The sequence below is a fragment of the Pelobates fuscus genome, chromosome 2, assembly GCF_036172605.1.
Source record: "Pelobates fuscus isolate aPelFus1 chromosome 2, aPelFus1.pri, whole genome shotgun sequence".
In the NCBI taxonomy this organism is placed as follows: Eukaryota; Metazoa; Chordata; class Amphibia; order Anura; family Pelobatidae; genus Pelobates; species Pelobates fuscus.
The window spans coordinates 9548043-9567256 of NC_086318.1; the positions used below are offsets into that span (position 1 = coordinate 9548043).

Here is a 19214-nt window from a genome sequence, read left to right on the forward strand (position 1 = left end):
TGATGACACGTTTCGCCTGGGCGGCTTCCTCAGATCATGTCACAGTTCAGCAGTCCTGTTCTTTTAAAGCTGTCTTAATGGGTGTGGTATATGATAATCCCTTCATCATTGGCTCTTGTTAAATACTCCAAGTCTGAATGACTGCAGATATTAATTCAAAAGTCCACAATGTTTCTGGCATATCACCTAAACACTGTTTCTGATGAAAATCACGAACAATGGCAAGTCACAGACATTACACCAAAATACATAATGTATATATAAGATATACCGGTATATATATAAAAGGAAGACATCGAAATACATGATATATAAAAAAATACACATAAATAGAAATATATATTGAAGTTAAAAATATGGAAATAAAAGATTGAGAGGGAGAGGAAAAAGGGGCATTAATATTGCAAGCAGTATATTCGATGGTATAATATGTTCATTATGTAGAATAAACAGCTATAGGTATTTCATAAAAATTCACCAAGAAGTTGTTTCTGTTTGTTCGTCATCCTGAAAATTGCCACAGAACCTGACCTACCTGTATTCAAAAAACAAAGAAAGGGTTCACCTCCTTGTACTTGACTACATCTCTTATTACCATAGACATGTATTTAAACACCCAACACTCATAACGCGCAAACTTAGGCCGCAACTCCAGCTCAAGCTCAGAGGCGTACCTAGGGTATCCAGCACCCTTGGCGAGGAACCATATCGCACTCCCCCCCATCCTGAAAAAACAAAAACTTAATTTTTTTTAGATCAACGTTTTCCACCATGTAAAGGAAATAAATCTAGCATTATATCTTGTTTCCTCATTCTCCATGTCCCATAAAAAGTGAATAAAGAGGAATTGAAAGTTCATGAGTCCTGCCAGTCACCCAAAGCCCCGTCTCTCTATATGAAACCACTACAAGCAGAACTCCATCAGCCAGTGCACATTAAATCGCAAGTCTTCTTATACAATGCATTCCCAATGTCGCCAATGATAGGGTTTGCTCTAATGCAGCGGTGGTTCCCAGACCAGTCCTCAAGACCCACCAACAGTCCAGGTTTGTTAGTATCTCCATTGGAATAAAACAGGGAAATACTTAAATCCTGGACTGTTGGTAGGCCATGAGGACTGGTTTGGGAACCACTGCTCTAATGAATATGTTATCAGCTTTAAATCATAAATATATATTTACACTTTGGTGGTGATGTGCCAGTGGAATGCTTGTCACACAGGGCACATCACACCATATTAGTTTCTCTCTGTCCCCCATGCCCCCTCCCATGTCTTTGTCCCCATGCCCCCTCCCATGTCTTTGTCCCCATATGCCCCCTCCCATGTATTTCTGTCCCCATCCCCCCTCCCACGTATTTCTGTCCCCCATACCTGTCCACTGTCTCTGCCCATGCCCCCCTCCCCTGTCTCTCTCTGATGGCCACCCTCCCTGCCATTTTTCCTGTTAGAGCATGGAAGGGGGGCGGCCTCTCGCTGATGGTGCGCTCACACTGAGCGCCGGGTAGTCATGTGACACCCGGTGCGCCTACACAGAACGGAAGGAGCTTCCCCCTCCTGGTGAGCACTGTGTGTGCGGTCAGGGCCGGTGCAAGGATTTTTAGCTACACAAGCGAAGATGCATTTTGCCGACCCCTTCCCCCCCACCCGCAAAAAAAGTGCATCTTCACCTGTGTGTCTTGTAACCCCCCCTTTTGAATTTCTTACTTTCTTACCCTCTTTAGTGTTTTATATCCCCTCTTTTGAATGTATTACCCCTCTTTAGTGTGTCTTACAACCTCCTTTGTTTGTCTCTTACTTACACCAGTCCCCTTTTTGTGTCTCTTACCCCCAGCCCCTTTCTTTGTTTTTTTTCTCCACCACAGTCCCTCTATGTGGCTATTTCTCCCCTTAGTCCGTTTTGTGTGTCCCTCCCCTCCAGATCCCTTTGTGTGTCTTTTCTTCCAAGCCATGTAGACATAGATATGCAGACAAAAATACATACATACTTACACAATCATAGAGGCACACAGACATTGTTTTTTTAAAGCAATCAAACAATGTCATACAGCTACACTGTCATACAGACACAGACATAATCATACAGAGACATACATAGACATACAGACACAGGCAGAGACATATAGACACACAGGCAGAGACATGCAGACATACAGAAACAGTCACACAGAGATATACAGGCAGAGACATGCACACACAGGGCATTTGCCTTGTGCTGCACTTTCTGGGGGCGGCAAAAAAGCTGCCCTCAATCGCCCTGGCAAATGCCTTGCCAGCCTCTTGTCCTGGGGGGCCTGGGAGCTGGCTGGCTGGCCACCTCAGGGCCCCCCAGGCTGGCAGTGGTGGCACTTTCCGGGCGGGCGGCGAGGGAGCACTAATCCTCCCGTTCAGCTCCTTCGCGGGCACCGCTGTGATGCCGGAGCCGGAATATGACGTCATTACTGCTCCGGCATCACTACGAGGTGCGTTAGGGAGCTGAACAGGAGGATTAGAGCTCTCTCGCGGACTGCAGTGACCGGCCGCCCAGCAGCCCCACTTGACCCCAGGGAAAGTGATAATCCACGCCAGCATTCCCAAAGGTTAGGAGGCTGGGGGGATTGAATTTTTTTTTTTGAGTGTCTGTTTGTGAGTGTGTGTCTGTTTGTGAGAGTGTGTGTCTGTTAGTGAGTGTGTGTGTCTGTTAGGGAGTGTGTTACTATGTGTGTGTGTATCTGTTAGGGAGTGTGTTACTATGTGCGTGTCTGTTAGTTTGTGTATGTTAGTGAGTGTGTGTCTGTTAGTGCGTGTGTACAGGGAGTGCAGAATTATTAGGCAAGTTGTATTTTTGAGGATTAATTTTATTATTGAACAACAACCATGTTCTCAATGAACCCAAAAAACTCATTAATATCAAAGCTGAATATTTTTGGAAGTAGTTTTTAGTTTGTTTTAGTTATAGCTATTTTAGGGGGATATCTGTGTGTGCAGGTGACTATTACTGTGCATAATTATTAGGCAACTTAACAAAAAACAAATATATACCCATTTCAATTATTTATTTTTACCAGTGAAACCAATATAACATCTCAACATTCACAAATATACATTTCTGACATTCAAAAACATAACAAAAACAAATCAGTGACCAATATAGCCACCTTTCTTTGCAAGGACACTCACAAGCCTGCCATCCATGGATTCTGTCAGTGTTTTGATCTGATCACCATCAACATTGCGTGCAGCAGCAACCACAGCCTCCCAGACACTGTTCAGAGAGGTGTACTGTTTTCCCTCCTTGTAAATCTCACATTTGATGATGGACCACAGGTTCTCAATGGGGTTCAGATCAGGTGAACAAGGAGGCCATGTTATTAGATTTTCTTCTTTTATACCCTTTCTTGCCAGCCACGCTGTGGAGTACTTGGACGCATGTGATGGAGCATTGTCCTGCATGAAAATCATGTTTTTCTTGAAGGATGCAGACTTCTTCCTGTACCACTGCTTGAAGAAGGTGTCTTCCAGAAACTGGGAGTTGAGCTTGACTCCATCCTCAACCCGAAAAGGCCCCACAAGCTCATCTTTGATGATACCAGCCCAAACCAGTACTCCACCTCCACCTTGCTGGCGTCTGAGTCAGACTGGAGCTCTCTGCCCTTTACCAATCCATCCATCTGGCCCATCAAGACTCACTCTCATTTCATCAGTCCATAAAACCTTAGAAAAATCAGTCTTGAGATATTTCTTGGCCCAGTCTTGACGTTTCAGCTTGTGTGTCTTGTTCAGTGGTGGTCGTCTTTCAGCCTTTCTTACCTTGGCCATGTCTCTGAGTATTGCACACCTTGTGCTTTTGGGCACTCCAGTGATGTTGCAGCTCTGAAATATGGCCAAACTGGTGGCAAGTGGCATCTTGGCAGCTGCACGCTTGACTTTTCTCAGTTCATGGGCAGTTATTTTGCGCCTTGGTTTCTCCACACGCTTCTTGCGACCCTGTTGACTATTTTGAATGAAACGCTTGATTGTTCGATGATCACGCTTCAGAAGCTTTGCAATTTTAAGAGTGCTGCATCCCTCTGCAAGATATCTCACTATTTTTGACTTTTCTGAGCCTGTCAAGTCCTTCTTTTGACCCATTTTGCCAAAGGAAAGGAAGTTGCCTAATAATTATGCACACCTGATATAGGGTGTTGATGTCATTAGACCACACCCCTTTTCATTACAGAGATGCACATCACCTAATATGCTTAATTGGTAGTAGGCTTTCGAGCCTATACAGCTTGGAGTAAGACAACATGCATAAAGAGGATGATGTGGTCAAAATACTAATTTGCCTAATAATTCTGCACACAGTGTATGCATGTCTGATTTTGAGAGTGTATGCGTGTCTGTCTCTGTTAGTGAGTGTGTTAGTATGTGTGCCTGTTAGTGAGTGTGTATGCATGTTGGTTAGAGAGAGTGTATGCGTGTCTGTTAGTAACTGTATGTGTCTGTTAGTGAGTGTGTATGTCTGTTAGCTAGTGTATGTGTGTCTGTCAGTAAAAGTGTGCGTCTGACACTGGGTGTATATGTGTCTGTCAGTGAGTGTGTATGTGTATTTAGAAGGCGGGGCCGTGGGGGGAGGGGGGATTGCCTGAGTTTTGTCATGCCTGGGGCAGCACAAAACCAGGATCCACCACTGTGCACACATACAGAGACACACAGGGATACAGAGACATGCAGGCATACAGTCATACAGAAACATACATAAAAAGACGTAAAGGCATGCACACATACACATACAGGCATACAGAGAGAGACATACATGCGTACAGAGGCATACATACATGCACACAGAGACATAAATACAATACATACATGCACACAGAGACATACAGGCACACAGAGACATACACACAAACATGCACACAGAGACATACACACATACATACACACAGAGACATACATACATGCACACAGAAACATACATACACACATACATGCACTCAGAGACATACATACATGCACACACAGACAGTCACATTTACATACCTGCTTTACATACAGGTCCTGGAGGTGCATGCTGACAGTTGACCAGCTCTGTGGGGTCCTGACGTGGTACACAGGGAGTAGGGTCATTTATATCCCCGCCCCTCCACACAGCTTGCAGCAGGCACCAGTGAAGGAGGCTCCTCGGGTGGCGGTAAGAGGCTGGGCCTACGCTGAGGGGAAGCGCTTGCGCTCAGCTTCACAAAGTAACCGGCTGGAGAGGAGCACTCCCCTCCGGGCCGGACAGCCTGACATTGCGTGCGGTTCCCTAATGGAGCCTGGAGTCGCATGCTTCCGTGGGGTGCAGGGGGCGCTAAAATCACCTGTCACACTAACACTTGATTTTTGCGCGGCGGATGCCTGTTTCGCCAACAGGTAGTACAACAATTAATATTTTGTTTTCAATTTTTTGAGAATTAAAGATTTCAGTAATTTATAAATCTGGCAAACCAGCAATAGAAGATAATTAAAATGTGTCATAAAAGTGTCACTTCCCATACCGGGAGTCGAACCCGGGCCGCCTGGGTGAAAACCAGGAATCCTAACCGCTAGACCATATGGGAGGCTGTGAAAATGAATTTTCATTATGTCCAGATACAGAGAATTCTCGATCTCTTACACAGTTATTAGTCTTATTTTTCTTCTAGATCCCCTCTGATTACCTCCAAATACCCCATCACCTCCATATACCCCATCACCTCCACTTCCATATACCCCATCACCTCCACTTCCATATACCCCATCACTTCCATATACCCCATTACCTCCATATACCCCATCACCTCCACCTCCATATACCCCATCACTTCCATATACCCCATTACCTCCATATACCCCATCACTTCCATATACCCCATTACCTCCATATACCCCATCACTTCCATATACCCCATTACCTCCATATACCCCATCACTTCCATATACCCCATTACCTCCATATACCCCATCACTTCCATATACCCCATTACCTCCATATACCCCATCACCTCCACCTCCATATACCCCATCACTTCCATATACCCCATTACCTCCATATACCCCATTACCTCCACCTCCAAATACCCCATCACCTACACCTCCTTATACCCCCATTCATAATATAAATGATAAATTATTTATATTAAACACCTCATATTACCCATCTAACCATCCCAATAAAAGTCAAGCACAATTAATAAATGCAATAAGTATTTTAATAAAACTAATCAATACATAAAGCATAATAAGTATTGTAATAATGCTAACATATTGCATGAATAAATTGTAAACATTGTAATAATGATAGCATATCACATTTATAAAATTAGATGCGTTGGCCGGGAATCGAACCCGGGTCAACTGCTTGGAAGGCAGCTATGCTCACCACTATACCACCAACGCGGTGATAGGGGGAGCGTAACAGAGACTAAAGTGTACTCACAGAGCTGGGACCCAGGTTCACACCTGACAGTATACACTGGGTGTAATTACTATTAAACATTCTATATTCTCAGTCATTATTACACAAATATATCTTATACTGAGTGATTATAATCCATTATATATTATACTGAGTGATTAGAATCCACTATATATTATACTGACTGATTACAATCCATTATATTTTATACTGAGTGATTATAATCCCATTACATATCATACTGACTGATTACAATCCATTATATATTATACTGAGTGGTTATAATCCCATTAAATATCATACTGAGTGATTATAATCCGTTATATATTATACTGAGTGATTATAATCCCACTATATATTACACTAAGTGATTATAATCCTATTATATATTATACTGAGTGATTATAATCCCACTATATATTACACTGAGTGATTATAATCCTATTATATATTATACTGACTGATTATAATCCATTATATATTATACTGAGTGATTATAATCCATTATATATTATACTGAGTGATTATAATCCCGTTATATATCATACTGAGTGATTATAATCCCATTATATATTATACTGAGTGATTATAATCCCGTTATATATTATACTGAGTGATTATAATCCATTATATATTATACTGACTGATTATAATCCATTATATATTATACTGACTGATTATAATCCATTATATATTATACTGAGTGATTATAATCCCATTATATATCATACTGAGTGATTATAATCCCGTTATATATCATACTGAGTGATTATAATCCCGTTATATATTATACTGAGTGATTATAATCCATTATATATTATACTGAGTGATTATAATCCACTATATATTATACTGACTGATTACAATCCATTATATTTTATACTGAGTGATTATAATCCCATTAAATATCATAGTGACTGATTACAATCCATTATATATTATATTGAGTGATTATAATCCAGCTTTATATTACACTAAGTGATTATAATCCTATTATATATTATACTGAGTGATTATAATCCCACTATATATTACACTGAGTGATTATAATCCTATTATATATTATACTGACTGATTATAATCCATTATATATTATACTGACTGATTATAATCCCGTTATATATCATACTGAGTGATTATAATCCCGTTATATATCATACTGAGTGATTATAATCCCGTTATATATTATACCGAGTGATTATAATCCTATTAATATTGAAAAAAGTCCGGCAATTGACTTGAAAAAAGTTCGGCAATGACTGAAACGTTGACACTTCTTTGTATTACTTGATGCTTGAATAAACAGCACGATTAGAAATATTATTGAGTCCTGTGAGTGCACTTCAGCAAGAACCTATATATACTTATGGTCCGTCACTCAGGGGATTGCCTTAACGACGAGTGACGGATCTTGTCCGCCACCCGTTAAAATTAACCCCAGATCCCTGCAATGTCAGAGCGAGCACATGTGCTCAGAATACTCACCTTCCGCCTCCCTGCACCTGACTACAGTGATCAATTGGCAGGGATGGCATTTTACTATGATCTGACTTTTTTTTTTAACCCTCAGGGGTTACGTTTATTTTATTAATTAATTTAAATATTTTAAAATGATAAATTTAGCTAGCTGTGGAGGGTGGAAGTTAGTGGGGAATTGGGGGATTTAGTGTTAACTAGGGGTTAACGTTAAAAAAAGATTTTAAAATAAGCTTTAAAAAGTGTAAAAAATAAGTTTAAAAAAAGTTTTAATAACGTTTAAGTAAAAAATAAAAAAATAAAACCCTTTACCATGTCCAAATAAAAATTAACCCCTTCCCTGCCAGTCGATCACTGCCTACAGTGATCAAAATACAGATCACAGTATTATACTGTGATCTAATTTTTTTTAACCCCTGACGATTAACTTTTATTTATTTTTTAACCCTCAGGGGTTCAATTTATTTAATTAACTAATTTAAATATTGTATAATTAAATATTTTTTTCTAGCTGGGGGGGTGGGTGGGAGTTATGGGAAATGGGGAATTTACTGTTAGTGCTGCTTACTGCTAGTTAGGGGTTAACGGTAAAAAAAAGAAAAGCTTAGAAAAATGTTAAATCTAAAAAAAAATTTTAAGAAAGTTTAGGAAACTTTAAAAAAAATTAATAATTAAAACAAAAGTTTAAAAAATAGTTTTAAAAAGTAAAAAAAGTTTTAAAAAGTTAAAAAATACATTTAAAAACGCTCATTACCACTACACCTGGAACAAACTAGAGAAAAAATGATCCCACGCCAAGGTTCAAAATATGCCTTTTGAATTACCCCAGGGTGTATTCTTTAATAAATAGTATGTGTTTGTGGGGAAGTTTCAATAACCAACCATCTAAACTACTCCAAATTGGAACATGGACACAGCGTAAAACTTCAAAGTTAGAAAAAAACTGAATGGCTGTGTCTCAAATGTGCCCCTTCCACATCCACATATAGCTGGCAAAGGTACATACGGGGGTATTGCTGTACTCAGACCACATAGCTGAGCAACATATGAAGTATTATACAGTGGTAGCTCACATAAGGTTTGCAAAATATACTGTGCAAACTCACTTTGTGTGTCAAAAAGGCAGAAAAAACGCTTATTACTAGAAACACCTGGTACAAGCTAGCGGAAAAATGATCCCACGCTAAGGTTCAAAATATGCCTTTTGAAATACCCTCGGATGTCTTCTTTAAGAAATGGTAGGCCTTTGTGGGGTAGTTTGAATTTAAAACCTGCGAGGATGCTTGGAATTTGCACATAGGCCCAGCGTCAAAATTCAAAGTTCGGTAAAAACTGATATGGCTTGGTCTCCTATATGGCACTGTAGCTTCACGAAATAGGTCCATAGACATACAATGGGGGTGTCCTTTTACTCAGAAGACTTAGCTGAGCATAATTTGGGGGGTTTGAACTTAGTTGCACATATGAAATATGCAAAATGTCCAGCAAAAATGCAATACGTATGTAAAAAATGGCCAAAATAATTTTTTACCACATACTTTGGCATATATTGGAGATAAAATGGGGGCATGTTAATGCACAATATGCACCTTATAAGATACCCTGGAGTGTCTACTTTTACAAATGGTAGGCCTTTGTGGGGTTTTTCTGAACAGTCAAACTGTTATAATACCCCAAATGGAAGCATAGGCTCATTAAATCCGTTTCTCAAAATTCTACTATGAATACTGAAAAGGACAGGTCTCCTATATGGCACTGTAGCTTCACGAAATAGTGCCAAAGACATACAATGGGGGTGTCCTTTTACTCGGAAGACTTAGCTGAGCATAATTGGGGGATTTTGAACTTAGTGGCACATATGAAATATGAAATATACAAAATGCCCAGCAAAAATGCAATCCGTATGTAAAAAATGCCCAAAATTATTTTTTACCACATACTTTGGCATGTAATGGTAAGAAAATGGGGGCATGTTAAGGCACAATATGCACCTTATGAGATACCCTTGAGTGTCTACTTTTACAAATGGTAGGCCTTTGTGGGTTTTTTTTGAACAGTCAAACTACTATAATACCCCAAATGGAAGCATAGGCTCATTAAATCCGTCTCTCAAAATTCGACTGTGAATACTGAAAAGGACAGGTCTCCTATATGGCACTGTAGCTTCACGAAATAGTGCCAAAGACATACAATGGGGGTGTCATTTTACTCAGCAGATGTAACTTAACACAAAATAAAACTTTGTACAGGAATAGCACACACCAACTTTACAAAATACACATGAGAAGTTCTTTGTTATAAGTTTGTGTGCGAAAACCCCCCCAAAACACAATTTTACTCCAATATTTAGCAGAGGTTGGCGGTAAAATGGCTACGTAGAAAGTGTCAAAACAACCTTAGGACAATAGCCTGTGATGTCTACTTTATATAAATATATACTTTTGTTTGGCAATTTTGTTTTCTTTTATGGCTATTAAGCTTACAAGTCAAACATACCAAATTCTAAAATCGCTCCATATTAAAAGTTTATTTTACTCCTTGTGCTTTGTGACCTGTAACTACCAAAAAAAACTTAAAATCCCAGACACATTATATATTCTGTAAATCAGAACAACTAAATGAATATATTTTTAATTACTTTCCTTAACCTGCACTAACTAGGCACACATTATTATTGCAAAAACTGTAAAAAAAGAAATCTACATTTTTCTTTTTTTTTTTTTGCATTTTTCTGTATTTTTTTATAATAAATAAGCATTTATGTATTTATATGTTACATCAAATTAAAGCCCTTTCTGTCCTTTAAAAAACGTTATATAATATGGGTCGGTGCAATAAATTAGTAAAATGCAAACTGCAGTTGAAAGCAAACAGCAAAAAATGCCGTTGTCATTAAATGAAAGACAAGCTTCTGAAGCTCTGTCCTTAAGGGGTTAACAAGACCTGGAGCAATGAGTGCGGAACAGTGGAAAGTTATATATATATATTATGCTTATATTTGTGTATATAAATGATATACAATGTAATAAAACCAGTTACACTTTCTATAATGTAAATAAAAATATGTCCTTCGAGCCGGAATTGAACCAGCGACCTAAGGATGTCTGAGTTCTCTCTACAGTCCTCCGCTCTACCAGCTGAGCTATCGAAGGGATATGTTTTGTTTTGAGAAATAACATTTCTATTGATACACTGTATCGTATTACAGCGAGTAGCGTCTGTATCTAGAAATTTACAGATATATACAGATCTGTCTGTCTCAGAAATAAATGACAACATGGAGGTTTCTGTAGTGTAGTGGTTAACCAGAGACAACATCCAGAAACAGAAAGAAAACATATAACGGTAAAACAGAGACAACATCCAAAAACAGAAAGAGAACATATAACGGTAAAACAAAGACAACATCCAAAAACAGAAAGAAAACATATAACGGTAAAACAAAGACAACAACCAAAAACAGAAAGAAAACATATAACGGTAACTAAGAGATAATTGCATTATAATTTTCTGATGCAATTATCTATCAGAAACAGAGAATAGAGAGGAAAACCCTTGTATTTTTGATATGGAAACCCCATGCTAGGGGGCAATGCACAAAAGCCGTGTGTGGCCAAAATAAACTCAGTTGACTCTTGGAACTATGTGTTGTCAAGTTGCTGGGGGGAAAGGGCCTTGGATTACTACAGTCTTTTTTTCAGCTTTGAGGAAGGAATAGTGGAGATACCTATGCTGGGTATTGGAGCTCCGCTACACTCACACCACACTGTACCCCAGACACCACAGAGCACCCCAAACACATACACTGCACCCTTCACACACAGAGTGCACACCTCACACACAGTGCACCCTTTACACACACGCAGTGCACCCTTCACACCCAGTGCATCCCTTACACACACAACATCCCTTACACACACACACACACATACTACATCCCTTATACACACACCATAGATCCCATACATAACTATGGATCCTCTACGCACACAAACATACCTACACTAGAATCCCTATACACACTATGAATCCTCTATATACACACACACACTAAATCTCCTACACACACACTAGATCCCCTGTAAGCAAACACACACTAATTTCCCTAAACACAAACGTGCACGCTTTCTATTTTAAACAATTTGGACAGTAGCAGATATTCATATAATCAAACACTTGGTTTGATCCACAACAGTCCGTCCATGATAATCCCAGGGATTCCAGCGCCATCTCCCACTGTTCTCAGGCTGTGTTCCAAGCTTCCATTTTGATCGTGACGTCACTTTCAGAACTTTGTCCGTGGCGTCATTTCCAGCGTTGGCGATCTCTCATATTTAGGTTTAGTTCTCGTCCCTTGTGTTTCTAACTATGCAGTTAAATCTTCAGCATTGTGTTCCACTTCACAAGTCGTAACTTTTCATTTCTCAACCTGTCCTTGGTCACCGAGAGCTGCAGCAATATACTATCACTTTCAGGATTGACTTCTATATAACAGTAAAAATATGACAAAATAAAATGCTTATATTTATAAAAAATATATATATATGTTAATGCAATTTAAAAAATAAATAAAATATGATAAATGAAAAGTATTGATCAATATATAATATATTTGTATAACCATAACCCATGTGTTACAGCATTAAAGCTATATCTAAAATACTGATCAAAGGATTTTATTAGGTAGATTTATGTTGAAGATTATAGGGCCATTAAGACTTCCTATTAATTAGGAAAAATACTAACAAATTGAGCAGAGTCAAATTGCAGGTTTAGTGTTGCTTCCCCAAGATATAAAAGTCAGTAGCCACCGTTGATTAATTGTAATAGGGTACCGAATAAGAATGCACTGATCATGTGTAACAGAAAAAGGAACATTCTCTTAATAATTGCAAAACCATCATAAAAAAAAAATGTTTCTGCCCGGTCTCGAACCGGGGACCTTTCGCGTGTTAGGCGAACGTGATAACCACTACACTACAGAAACGCTGAAGGCTCCAATGAACAGACAGAGATCAGCACTATACAAGACATGCTGACTGTTCCAGGATATTATACACAGACCTATACTATACAGAGAGCAGCACTATACAGCACTATATAATGCAACTATGTCTCATGTAGCATTATTGGTATGTAAAAGGAGGATAGTAAAAGGGGCACTACACACAACTATATCTGACTGTGTGTGTGCGTATCTGACTATCTGTGCGTATCTGACTATCTGTGCGTATTCGAACGGGACGTTTTTCTGTGTGGAATTGACTGACCACACAGCCCAAATCTATGGAACTCTTTTGGGCATGAAAATGTGCTTTTGGTCGGTCAAATGAGACTTTCCCTTAACTTTTTAACCCCTGAACCGATTGCCCTGATTTTTTAGTATGTGTTTATTTCCAGCATGCTGATTATGAAAATGTATGTTTTATGTGAATGGCATGTATATTTTAGAAGTTAATAATATTGTGTAAAAACTGTATTCCTCTGCCTGTGATAATTATATTACCCACTGTGTTCAGTAATTATATCACAGGCTGAGGGGAGGATTTTGTGTCGGAGTGTCTGTGTGTATTGTACGGATGGATTGGTTATTCTGTAAAACCCTGTGGGCTGTACTAGGGTATAAAAGTCAGTAGCTACCGTTGATTAATTGTAATAAGGTACCGAATAAGAATGCACTGATCATGTGTAACAGAAAAATGAACATACTCTAATTGCAAAACCAACATAAAAAAAAATCGAACGCGTTCAGCTGTGTTTGGTCGTCGAGTTCATGGAACTCTGTAGCGGAGGGCAGGTATTAAAGACCACGATCTCCGCTGGTTCCACGAGTAAATCCACAGTCAGCGCTGAAAAGTAAGGCAAGTCCCCAAATCCTCCCAATAACCGGACGAAACAAAGTTTGGGAGTCAACTAACTCAGTTTATTCAAGAGCTGGCATATTTAAGCAGTTCCCCATGCAAGGGGTTTCCTTACAGATAATTCAGGGGATTTCTCCCAACATGCATTGTTCTTTTCCCAACAGGCATTGCTGCACGAGAAGGATACTCCCACTAAAATGGACGATTAAGTGGATTCCCCTCGTGCAGCAGAACTGACAATTTACTTTAAAATACATATTTTCCACAATATTCGGTACTTTGAGATGACCGAACGTTCAGTAGATAGCTGGGGTCCGAGCGCACCTTTCGTGAGAATACCGCTCTGATCCCAGCTGAATTGACCGAACGCCGCACAAATATAGCTTCACATAGAAGTTCCCCTCAATCTGTCGAACATATCTAGGGGAACGATTCTACCGAAAACCGGGCTCCCGAATGGCTTGGAAGTGCAGCGGTGTTCGCATCATCGAGTAGCCGTTTTTAGTTCCAGGCACTCGACAACCAAACACCGCTGCCAAATAGACGAATCCAAGATGGCCGACCGCCGCATGGTCGGTAGTCGAACGACGGCCACCCAGAATAGTCTATCATTACCGATTGCAACATTGCCGCACGACCATAAGTGTGTGATCTACCAGGGGGGCCCTTATTCGTTCCACGGCTTAGATTGCCGCTGTTCGCCGAACGAAGTACCTGTATGCTGGTAGCTTACGGCTGCCAGCATGCGAATCAACATAACATAACACATACACAGCAAATATACATGGCACATATTACAGCCTCCAGACAACCTTCCCATATTATAGTTCAACAGTGGCTAGGTTTGCCACAAACTCAAATCGGATACGTGACGGCATGAACACCGCTGAACTCTATCTTCTCCGGACTTCAACACTTCGACGGAAATCGTGGCTTCTGAAAACTGGGCATTATTCTAGGGCAAAAGGGAATCACAGCACCACGACCACGACTGCCCCTGCGGGGTGGCCTGCCTCTGCCTGTTATTTTTTGGGGGATTAGTGGTACTATGCGTGCAAGCTACTGTGAGACCAGATATGATTGGCAATGTGAACTGTAACAGTTCTGCAGAGCACACACTGTAGGCCTGACACAACCCCTTGAAGACAAGTAACTGCTATTCAATCTATAACAGTGAAAAACAAATTTTGGTTTCAAAAGCACGCTATAGAGAAACCAGATATGATTGGCAATGTGCACTGGAACAGTTCTGGAGAGCACACGCTGAAGGAAGGACTGACAGAGCCGCTTGAAGGACACTGACTGGCTGCTATTAGCTTACACTAGAAACCTTTTTTCTTTGTAAAAGCACGCTATAGAGACACCAGATATGATTGGCAATGTGCACTTGAACAGTTCTGCAGAGCACACACTGTAGGCCTGACACACCCGCTTGAAGACAAGTAACTGCTATTCAATCTATAACAGTGAAAAACAAATTTTGGTTTTAAAAGCACGCTATAGAGACACCAGATATGATTGGCAACTGTCAAAGTACGCTGGCAGGGTTGTGCAGGGCACACGCTGAAGGAAGGCCTGACAGAGCCGCTTGAAGGACACTGACTGGCTGCTATTAGCTTACACTGGAAACCTTTTTTCTTTGTAAAAGCACGCTAAAGAGACACCAGATATGATTGGCAACTGTCAAAGCACGCTGGCAGTGTTATGCAGGGCACACGCTGAAGGAAGGCCTGACAGAGCCGCTTGAAGGACACTGACTGGCTGCTATTAGCTTACGCTGGAAACCTTTTTTCTTTGTAAAAGCACGCTAAAGAGACACCAGATATGATTGGCAACTGTCAAAGCATGCTGGCACAGGTCTGCAGAGCACACGCTGAAGTAGGCCTGACACCCAGACGCTTGCAGACAACTAACTGCTCTTCTATTACAGTGAAAAAAAATTATTTCTTTTAAATCTAAAGCTTAAGCTATTGTAAAAACAGATATGAGTGGTGGCACTGGGCAAGAGGGCACAGTATCCACTGTGAACCTCACACAGAAGCTGGCAGGCAGGCAACTGCTCTTCTATTACAGTGGAAACAAAATTTTGGTTTTAAAAGCACGCTATAGAGACACCAGATATGAGTGGCAACTGTCAAAGTACGCTGGCAGGGTTGTGCAGGGCACACGCTGAAGGAAGGCCTGACAGAGCCGCTTGAAGGACACTGACTGGCTGCTATTAGCTTACACTAGAAACCTTTTTTCTTTGTAAAAGCACGCTATAGAGACACCAGATATGATTGGCAATGTGCACTTGAACAGTTCTGCAGAGCACACACTGTAGGCCTGACACACCCGCTTGAAGACAAGTAACTGCTATTCAATCTATAACAGTGAAAAACAAAATTTTGGTTTTAAAAGCACGCTATAGAGACACCAGATATGAGTGGCAACTGTCAAAGTACGCTGGCAGGGTTGTGCAGGGCACACGCTGAAGGAAGGCCTGACAGAGCCGCTTGAAGGACACTGACTGGCTGCTATTAGCTTACACTGGAAACCTTTTTTCTTTGTAAAAGCACGCTAAAGAGACACCAGATATGATTGGCAACTGTCAAAGCACGCTGGCACAGGTCTGCAGAGCACATGCTGAAGTAGGCCTGACACCCAGACGCTTGCAGACAACTAACTGCTCTTCTATTACAGTGAAAAAAAATTATTTCTTTTAAATCTGAAGCTTAAGCTATTGTAAAAACAGATATGAGTGGTGGCACTGGGCAAGAGGGCACAGTATCCACTGTGAACCTCACACAGAAGCTGGCAGGCAGGCAACTGCTCTTCTATTACAGTGGAAACAAAATTTTGGTTTTAAAAGCACGCTATAGAGACACCAGATATGAGTGGCAACTGTCAAAGTACGCTGGCAGGGTTGTGCAGGGCACACGCTGAAGGAAGGCCTGACAGAGCCGCTTGAAGGACACTGACTGGCTGCTATTAGCTTACACTGGAAACCTTTTTTCTTTGTAAAAGCTAGCTAAAGAGACACCAGATATGATTGGCAACTGTCAAAGCACGCTGGAAGTGTTGTGCAGGGCACACGCTGAAGGAAGGCCTGACAGAGCCACTTGAAGGACACTGACTGGCTGCTATTAGCTTACACTGGAAAACTTTTTTCTTTGTAAAAGCACGCTATAGAGACACCAGATATGAGTGGCAACTTTCAAAGTACGCTGGCAGGGTTGTGCAGGGCACACGCTGAAGGAAGGCCTGACAGAGCCGCTTGAAGGACACTGACTGGCTGCTATTAGCTTACACTGGAAACCTTTTTTCTTTGTAAAAGCACGCTAAAGAGACACCAGATATGATTGGCAACTGTCAAAGCACGCTGGCACAGGTCTGCAGAGCACACGCTGAAGTAGGCCTGACACCCAGACGCTTGCAGACAACTAACTGCTCTTCTATTACAGTGAAAAAAAATTATTTCTTTTAAATCTAAAGCTTAAGCTATTGTAAAAACAGATATGAGTGGTGGCACTGGGCAAGAGGGCACAGTATCCACTGTGAACCTCACGCAGAAGCTGGCAGGCAGGCAACTGCTCTTCTATTACAGTGGAAACAAAATTTTGGTTTTAAAAGCACGCTATAGAGACACCAGATATGAGTGGCAACTGTCAAAGTACGCTGGCAGGGTTGTGCAGGGCACACGCTGAAGGAAGGCCTGACAGAGCCGCTTGAAGGACACTGACTGGCTGCTATTAGCTTACACTGGAAACCTTTTTTCTTTGTAAAAGCACGCTAAAGAGACACCAGATATGATTGGCAACTGTCAAAGCACGCTGGCAGTGTTGTGCAGGGCACACGCTGAAGGAAGGCCTGACAGAGCCACTTGAAGGACACTGACTGGCTGCTATTAGCTTACACTGGAAACCTTTTTTCTTTGTAAAAGCACGCTATAGAGACACCAGATATGAGTGGCAACTGTCAAAGTACGCTGGCAGGGTTGTGCAGGGCACACGCTGAAGGAAGGCCTGACAGAGCCGCTTGAAGGACACTGACTGGCTGCTATTAGCTTACACTGGAAACCTTTTTTCTTTGTAAAAGCACGCTATAGAGACACCAGATATAAGTGGCAACTGTCAAAGTACGCTGGCAGGGTTGTGCAGGGCACACGCTGAAGGAAGGCCTGACAGAGCCGCTTGAAGGACACTGACTGGCTGCTATTAGCTTACACTGGAAACCTTTTTTCTTTGTAAAAGCACGCTAAAGAGACACCAGATATGATTGGCAACTGTCAAAGCACGCTGGCACAGGTCTGCAGAGCACACGCTGAAGTAGGCCTGACACTCAGACGCTTGCAGACAACTAACTGCTCTTCTATTACAGTGAAAAAAAATTATTTCTTTTAAATCTAAAGCTTAAGCTATTGTAAAAACAGATATGAGTGGTGGCACTGGGCAAGAGGGCACAGTATCCACTGTGAACCTCACGCAGAAGCTGGCAGGCAGGCAACTGCTCTTCTATTACAGTGGAAACAAAATTTTGGTTTTAAAAGCACGCTATAGAGACACCAGATATGAGTGGCAACTGTCAAAGTACGCTGGCAGGGTTGTGCAGGGCACACGCTGAAGGAAGGCCTGACAGAGCCGCTTGAAGGACACTGACTGGCTGCTATTAGCTTACACTGGAAACCTTTTTTCTTTGTAAAAGCACGCTAAAGAGACACCAGATATGATTGGCAACTGTCAAAGCACGCTGGCACAGGTCTGCAGAGCACACGCTGAAGTAGGCCTGACACCCAGACGCTTGCAGACAACTAACTGCTCTTCTATTACAGTGAAAAAAAATTATTTCTTTTAAATCTAAAGCTTAAGCTATTGTAAAAACAGATATGAGTGGTGGCACTGGGCAAGTGGGCACAGTAACCAATGTGAACCTCACACAGAAGCTGGCAGGCAGGCAACTGCTCTTCTATTACAGTGAAAACAAATTATTTCTTTTAAATCTAAAGCTTAACCTATTGTAAAAACAGATATGAGTGGTGGCACTGACTGTGCAAATGGGCAAGGCATCCAACCTGACACAGAAGCTGGCAGGCAGGCAACTGCTCTTCTATTACAGTGAAAAAAAAATATTTCTTTTAAATCTAAAGCTTAACCTATTGTAAAAACAGATATGAGTGGTGGCACTGGGCAAGTGGGCACAGTATCCAATGTGAACCTCACACAGAAGCTGGCAGGCAGGCACCTGCAAATACATTACACAGGAAAAAAAAAAGCAGCCTGATGTTCTAGCCCTAAAAAGGGCTTTTTGGGGTGCTGTCCTTACAGCAGAGATCAGATGAGTCCTTCAGGATTGTAGTGGACACTGAATAACCTAGCCTAGCTATCAATTTCCCTATCTAATCAGCAGCAGCTAAACTTTCCCTCCTCTCACTAAGCATGCAGCTTCAGAATGAATCGAAAATGGATGCTGGGAGGGAGGTTGGAGGGTGTGGAAGGGAGGG

At 41.1% G+C, this 19214-nt stretch overlaps 1 protein-coding gene and 4 non-coding genes across 5 annotated transcripts in view; all 5 read right to left on the reverse strand.

The window, feature by feature from the left end:
- Positions 1–5490: 5490 nt before the first annotated feature.
- On the reverse strand, positions 5491–5562 carry TRNAE-UUC (transfer RNA glutamic acid (anticodon UUC)). Its single transcript has one exon. It is a non-coding gene; the product is annotated as a tRNA-Glu (tRNA).
- A 745-nt stretch (positions 5563–6307) lies between these two features.
- On the reverse strand, positions 6308–6379 carry TRNAG-UCC (transfer RNA glycine (anticodon UCC)). The gene has a single exon. It is a non-coding gene; the product is annotated as a tRNA-Gly (tRNA).
- A 4561-nt stretch (positions 6380–10940) lies between these two features.
- On the reverse strand, positions 10941–11026 carry TRNAY-GUA (transfer RNA tyrosine (anticodon GUA)). The gene is given in 2 exon segments: positions 10941–10976; positions 10990–11026. It is a non-coding gene; the product is annotated as a tRNA-Tyr (tRNA).
- Positions 11027–12248: 1222 nt separating this feature from the next.
- LOC134586033 (uncharacterized) overlaps positions 12249–19214 on the reverse strand; it is a 67607-nt gene continuing 60641 nt past the window's right edge. Inside the window, exon 3 of the mRNA XM_063441537.1 lies at positions 12249–12358. Within this exon, the coding sequence (XP_063297607.1) occupies positions 12249–12358 (110 nt within the window). The remainder of the gene's footprint in view (positions 12359–19214) is intronic.
- Positions 12789–12861, reverse strand: TRNAV-AAC (transfer RNA valine (anticodon AAC)). Its single transcript has one exon. It is a non-coding gene; the product is annotated as a tRNA-Val (tRNA).